General features: G+C 38.0%; 1 gene segment (V, D, J or C); it reads right to left on the bottom strand.

Moving 5' to 3' along the window:
- Positions 1–4,165: 4,165 nt before the first annotated feature.
- LOC148135039 (Ig heavy chain V region-like) lies at positions 4,166–4,929 on the bottom strand. The segment is given in 2 exon segments: positions 4,166–4,738; positions 4,866–4,929. Coding segments are annotated over 2 exon segments (426 nt in total).
- Positions 4,930–7,859: the final 2,930 nt, after the last annotated feature.

Here is a 7,859-nt window from a genome sequence, read left to right as displayed (position 1 = left end):
TCCCACAATCCAAAGATGTGCATGTCAGGTGAACTGGTCATGCTGTATCGTCCATAGTGTTAGGTGCATTAGTCAGGGGTAAATATAGGGTAGGGGAATGGGTCTGGGTGGGTTACTCTTCAGAGGGTCGGTGTGGACTTGTTGGGCCAAAAGGCCCGATACATACTGCAGGAAATCTAATCTAAATGATTGTCACACTTAACTAATGTGAGCAGATTCCTTCCGATCACTACATTGCAATAAAATCGGTCAAGTATATTAATTAAAATAAATATTCCTCTCTTTTCAGTGTCTGAATAAACAATGTGCTCTGTTATCCTCTAGTTCATGTCTTCTGCAAATTTGTGAACTCTGCATCCGTCTGAACACATCGATGTAAAATGAATTCTCTGCGTTTGCAGCAAGCACTCCCATGGTTTTAAAAGTAGGGCTCCTACAGTATAGAAACAGGCCGTTTGGCCCAACAATTCCACACTGACCCTCTGAACAGTAAGTAGCCCACCCAGACCCATTCCCCCTAATGTATATTTACCCCTGACTAATGCACCCTAACCTACACATCTCTGAACACTGTGTGCAATTTAGCAGAGCCAATCACCTGACCTGCACATCTTTTGGACTGTGGTAGGAAACCAGAGCGCCCGAAGGAAACCCACACAGACACAGGGAGAATGTGCTAACTCCACACAGGCAGTCACCTGAGGGTGGGATCGAATTTGGGACCCTGGCACTGTGAGGCAGCAGAGCCAACCACTGAGATACCATGCTGCCCTGCGAGGTCATGAGTGGATTATTTTAATTAATTCGAATTTGGCCTTGGTCACATAATTCACTACAGCGGTTGTTTCGAAATAATGACTCCTCAGTTGATATTTTGTTGGAAAATGTAACTATTTATTTAAGATGCACAGATTGGGAACGCCTAAAGCACTGTGCAGATTAAATAATTCAGTTAATGTTTTATTTTATCCTGTAAATCCAGTTTAATCAGGGACATAACAATTAATTAACTCAAGTTACATGTGAAACTGATCAAAGCAGTGAAACTGACCTGTTCTTCATAGAATTGAGCAGAATTTCCAAATGGTCTTTGCCAATGATCTTTTCCAGCCAGAAAAATATGTATGTAGTGTACAGCGGAATTGAAAGGTGTTTCTTGATCAATTATAACACAGTCATGGCATTTTTGCTCAAGAGCAAGAACTATTAGAACATTAGACTTTTGGAATTCTATTTATATTTCTCTATGACTTGTAAACTGTTTAAAGACAGACCTTGTGATTGAACTAGATAGTGGAGTTCTGAATGTGGATTGTAAAGCATGGATTAGATTAATCCTTAATTATTACTTTTAAGTAAAAATGGCGCCCAAAGGTATCTGTTTTCCCTTCATTTCTAAAACCTTTGCGATTTGTCTTTCACTTAATAATAGGCTTTATGAAATTTCACGTCGCATGCTGATCGCATTGAATGAGGAACCTGGAGCGGTTCACTGTCACCAACCGTGTTAACATTGCAAAAACAATGTAGAAACTAAAAACAGTTTCCCAAAGAGAACATATTTAATGTTACCCAAGCACAGTCCCTCCTCAACAGATCAACGATCACCAGATCACAACACGGTGTGTTTGCAGCAGAACTAGCTCTGCAAACATTTTCAACAGAACCAAGAACATGATGTAACCTCACAAAAAAAAACAAATTGAAGTTTAACAAAGCTGCTCAGAATCCAGCAAACTAATGATTAAATTGAAGAGAAATAACAAGTCATAACAGCAGCCTTGTTTGTGAGGGGACGTAACACTTAAAGCTGTAACGTTTCTGGCAACAGTTCAATTTATTTCCAACCTGTACATCCTTCCTGATCGTGACAATCTTGTGCAGCGCAGAGTAGAGCGGCTGAAGGCATATATTGATTAATCACTTCATGGTCAAAACAAAATTACTGAATGGACAAATATTACCACATTATAATTTTAAGTTAGTTTCAATTACATAATCTGACCAATTCTGCAGTTTCAGATTTTAGTCCCAAATTTTATTTTGAATGAGGCTACTCAAAACAAAATTCAGTTAGTTTACAATTAGAACTGAGTTTTTTTTAAAAAGTCAATGCATTAAAAACTCGTTTTTTTCATTTCTCACACTTCCGGGTTTCTGCCTTAAGTTGTTTTTCAGACCGTTACAAATGGATGTAATGTTTTCAATCAAGCAGAGAAAAATGTGTCATATAAGTTTAACAAATGCAGAAATGATTCATGAAAAGCCAAAGAACTTCACAAATATTGGTAATGAAAAGTAATCCAGAGAGTCAATCTCCTCACCAGAAAGAAAACACCGATTACAGAAAGCATAAAAACGCTGATCAATTTCACAAACTGAATAAGATCCAATCAACTCAATTCAACAAAATCAAGGAAAATAAAATCAGAATCCAATCAACTCAAAACAACAGATTTGAATGAAACATAATCAGAATCCAAACAATTCAATTCAACAGAATCAAATAAAACAATTTCAAAAGCCAATCAACACAATTCAACAAAACCAAGTAAAAACAAAGTCAGAATCCAATCAACACAGTTCAAACCGAACCAACTAAAACAAAGCCAAAATCCAATCAACTCAATTCAACAGAATCAAGTAAAACAAACTCAGAATCTAATAAACGGAATGCAATATAGCACCGCAAGAAAATTTTATGACAGTTTCTAACCTGCTTGTCATCAACTAATTAACAAAATAAATGCGAAAATATAATCAGGGTAAGAACATATATTCAAGAAATTAATAATGATATTTTAGCATATTTTAATCATGTTCAGTAATGTCTCGAACATCTTTGAATTCTTCGCGTTTGTTGTTGATAATAAAACTCACAGTCAGGGTGTCACTGACATTAAACATTATTTATAGCTGACTGATTAAGAGACATTAGGTGTTTCAAGTAACCCAGCCACACAGAATGCCCATCTGATCAAAAAAAGAGATACACCGAGTAACTGACTCCATCATCCCCATTGTAACTATTTGCTGAGCCTTAACTGAAGTCTGTAATCAGTCTGAACAAAAATCAATCCGAACCAAACCAAACTCAGCACAGAAACTGAGTTTTATTTAATTCAGAAATTAGTCACATGAATAGAAAGTTTTTAAAAAGTCACTAAGAAAGTTCAAGGGTCTTACCTGAAGTCACTGTCACCATGGTCCCTTGGCCCCAGTAATCAAGATAGTCACAGTGTTACATTCTCTGGACTGGGTCACACAATATCTAGCTCTGCATAAAACAAATCAAAAATCTGCCATCATTTTAAATTTTCAGAACCACAGACAAAATAAAGTCACGATAAATCTTCATCACGTAATTGTGCTAGTGAATTCTGAACATTCTTGATTAATGTTAATACTGTTTTATACTTCACAGAGTAACACATGAGCTGATTCTCAAAGTCCCCAACTGGTGTATCGATAATTACCCAACACTTTTACAAATTAAATAGTGATACTGGCATAAAACCGCACAGAACTAATACTGCACTGCAAGTTAAGACGGTTTGTAGAAGTAATCACTGACCAGTTTCAAACAATGGAGGCTGAATAGGTTTTTGTATTGGTCATAATTGCAGTGTCACCCCAGTTATATCACTGTGAGATACGTTGTGTCAAATACTATGACAGACTATAAACTGTAAAATGCAGAGAATTTCTTCACTTCCTAGAAAGCAGTGATTCAGACTCCTCTAAAAATGATTCAGTGTGTTATTTCAGCTTTTACGATTCATTGTACTTTGAAAGCTTGGAATACTTTTCCAGGTTTGGTCTGTATTTAACTTGACAATCAACACGAAGAAGGTAGAAAAAATTATACATTTGTACAAACTAGCACTACTGGATTGCGTTTATATTGCATCTCACATTATTTCTCACTCCTGCCATGGTAGAAATCACCAATTTGAGATAAACACTTGTGCGGTTTTTGTATGAGGATGTCGCTGTGCACAACACTGTGACCCACTGTAGTATCACAATGATGTAGACCAGTACATCTCGAGGTCTCAATTTTCATTTGAAAGAGCCATTTAGTTCTGATCATGTTTAGAATGAATGCCATAGTTGACATAACAATTAGCAGTGATTTCCTGAGCTGTCAGATATATTAAAACTAACACTTTGTCCGAGCATTTAATTGATGGAAGTGTTAGCAGTACATATGACATGCCCAAAACATTGTCCCATTGTGTCAGCAGTTTGCTAGTTTAAATGGTACATTTCCTCTTTGATAGTTTTGTAAGAGGCAGCCTGAGGTCTGCTTCAGATCGCAGTTGGTATAATTGCATTTAAAACTCGTACTGACCGTCAGTTTATGATGGAATTGACAAAATGTTCCCTCGAGCTGTTTTTGAACGGGTCCAGCCCTGGTTCCTCCCGCTGTGGTCTCTTGCACAGTAATAGATGGCGGTGTCTTCGATCTTCAGGTTCCCCATGTCCAACGCGAAAATGTTGTTTGAAGTGTCTTTGGACGCAGTAAATCGACCCTTAATCGCTGGTGCATAGTTACTGCTGGATGAACTATAGTAGTACAGCAGCCACTCCAGACCCTGTCCGGGAACCTGTCGGACCCAGTGCATGTCGTTGCTGCCAAGATCGAACCCGCTGGTTTGACAGGTCAGTTTCAGGCTGCCTGCAGGACGGCCAGTCTCTGCCTCTGGCTGGGTCAAAACAACCTCCGACTGGACACCTTTAAAAAGAAAACAAACAAACCATGAGCATTAATGTTGGTGAAATGATAGCTGAGTCTTTTACATTCCTGCAGTAGACTAACATTGAGACAGTCACAAAGAGAGACTTGAACAACAAACACTCACATGATAAGAAAGTCAGTAACAAACTGAGAAAAAGTGTCGACACAATCATTCTGATTACTTGTGGGAAGCGGTTCTGCTAAGATCTTTCTAAACAGATCCGACCCAGGAGTGTTGAATTACGGTCCAGTGCCCAGGATTTATATGGCCATCGGAAGGGGCAGGCTTACAGCTTCCGCGTGTTGGTTTCCTGCTGGAGGCTCAGACTGGATCCTGGTATCAGCTTGTACAGCCCGAACACATTGGATCATGTCTTTACATGAGGTTCTGCTTAAACATGGACACATACACATCTTGGGATATTTCTTTTGCTGAATAGCTTCTTTGGAAGTAAATTTGAGTGGCTTCAGGTCTGTTTCACATGATAGTTGCATGTATTTTGTTTTAAAAAAAAAACAAATTTAACTGGAAGTTAGCTCCCTTTATTTCTACATTCATTCACAAGCAGATAAAACTAAAATTAAAGTTCAAACATATTACTAGCTAATAAAACAGTTGAGCTTTTCTTCCCTGGATACAGCAAGTCTCTGTTGCACTAAAAAAATAACATGTAATTCATACTAAACATTTCAAAATTCAATTTAGGCAACTGAATACAGAGCGTGTCCAAAGTGATTATATTTAGAATATTCAATTAGAAGTTAACTCCCTTTAATCCTACATTCCACCACAAGCAGATAAAGCTAAAAAGAACTTCAATAATATTATTAGCCAAAAAAAATGAATGACTTTATTTTTGCTGTCACTCAAAGTCTCTCTCACATTACAAAATAACATACCATTTCTAATCTGCGTTTCTAAATTCAGTTTCGGCAACCTAATATGGAGCATGTCTAAAGTGATTATGTTCAGAATGTGAGTGTATGTCACTAAACAGTTTGGACCCGGAGATTAGAAGCACCTCCTTACATTGCAGAATGTCTTTCCCTGCATTTTTTTTTCAAATTGCTCCGACACTAAAATGCACAGTAAAGGAAAGCTGTGTGCTTGAGAAACAAAATGTGAGTCCGCAGTGATACATAACACCGAGGTAAACTTTTGAAAGAGCATCAAATGAACTGGAACAAGACAGTCCATAACTTTTTTTTAAAATCCTCAACGTCTAAACCATTGCAGGAAACAGTCAGGGTACATCAGGAATGTTTGGTTAAGTTAGAGAGTATTACAGTAATAATTACCACGAATGTAGGTTATAAACAGTACATTTCTCTGCTCACTGATAGCTCTGACAGGGCAGTTAACTCATAAAAATCAGCAAAAATTCACCGTTACACTACACCAGTGTTAACCATGTATAAAGGGCCCACTCAGTTTTAATGAGATACATGAATCTGAGAATGGTGTAACAAGTGATGTGAGTTTGAACCAATTCAATTTTGTTAATTTACTTTGAGATGATAACAAATGCTACTGCAATGTGGGATTTTGGATCCATTAACTTCATATTCAGGAGCTTTAAAGATACTCAATAAACAGACTGAACTAACCAGAACGTCACTGCATTCAATGTCCTGTTTTCTGATAGTCATACAGTGAATGCTGTATTCAGTGACTTTCCTTTTAAAGGGAGAAATACCAAGTGAAATGTGTCCATTGTGAGTAAATGGGAAAATATAATTTGTTTGGTAGGATTTTACTTTAGTTGATTCATTTTCCCTTTAATCGGCTAGATACAATAGTTGGCAGCAATTAAGCTGACTGCAGAAAAGGTCCTTGAGTTCCCAGTTTCATTTACTGGAAGCAGGTGGAGTTTCTGCAGTGGATCAAAGATATTTTGTCTCACGGTTGACCAGTTGGTGGAAAGCCAACTGCAAACTATAACCACCGCCTCCACAGAAACAAAACGACTCAGCAACAATGCTGGAGAAAAGTTTATTTTCAGTTGTGTAACTTGGAGAACTAGTCCCTCCTCTCATTGAAGGAAATATTCGCAGAGTCTCAGACACAACCTTAACATCAACAGTTCATTCAGGGATCACTACAGCACTGTTTAGTATTGAGAAAAACTGATCAATAGTCATAGAGTCATGTCGTGATACAGCATGGTTACAGACCCTTCGGTCCAACCAGTCCATGCCAGTCCTAATCCCAAACTAAACTAATCCCACCTGTGTGTACTTGGCCCATATCCATCCAAACATTTGATATTCATTTACTGATCCAAATGTCTTCTAAAGGTTGTAAGTATCCACCACCCAATCATCCCACACACAAACCATTCTCTGTGTAAAAGGTTGTCTCTGATCTCTTTTTAAAATTTTTCTCCTCTCATTGGAAAAGCATGTTCCCTATTGGTGAAATCCCCCACCATAGGGAAAATACACCAATGTCTGGGTCAAAAATTGAAAACAATCCCAGCTCCAAACATTTACAAAATATCACTATGGATCTTCCTCAAATCCAAAAAAGATTGTCCCTTTTGATCAATGATTTGTAAAATTTACTCGCGTATCTACTGTGATAGACGTTTTCAAACAATTTCTTAAGTGCAAATGGTTCACATCAATCGGATTAAAGTAACATTTCGTGCGCTACCCACACACACAAAAAATAAGTTTGTTGACACGAATTGCTCTGAGGAAGTCTACGATGGATTCTTTTATCAAACAAAATCATTTCCAATGTTGTGAGCGCTCGTCTATCTTCTGTGCAATGGTCTGAATTTTAAGTTGTGTCTGACTGCAGATGAAATTGGCTGATCTGGGTAAAAGTACAGTTTGTGCCTTTCACATTGTGAATGTATATTGCTGACTTTAGTTGAATAAAGAGATGTTGTCCCAGGCATTGTCTGGCACCATTAATTAGACCATCGCTAGCCGTAGGGTCAGGTGGAGTTTATTGATATGTGATATTTTTGAAACGAAAGCTTCGTACATTTCCAGTATGAATCATGTCAATTAGAGCCATTCACCTTTCCACTCATGGCTTTATAAACTTGTATGAGGTCACCCCCGCCCCCCCCCTCCCCCCCCCCCCCTGAACTCTCACCCTCCAGTG

Source organism: Chiloscyllium plagiosum, unplaced genomic scaffold (assembly GCF_037043375.1).
Source record: "Chiloscyllium plagiosum isolate Xiang-an unplaced genomic scaffold, Cpla_swu_hap1 HiC_scaffold_51, whole genome shotgun sequence".
Classification (NCBI taxonomy): domain Eukaryota; kingdom Metazoa; phylum Chordata; class Chondrichthyes; order Orectolobiformes; family Hemiscylliidae; genus Chiloscyllium; species Chiloscyllium plagiosum.
This window is presented reverse-complemented; position numbering and strand designations above follow the sequence as displayed.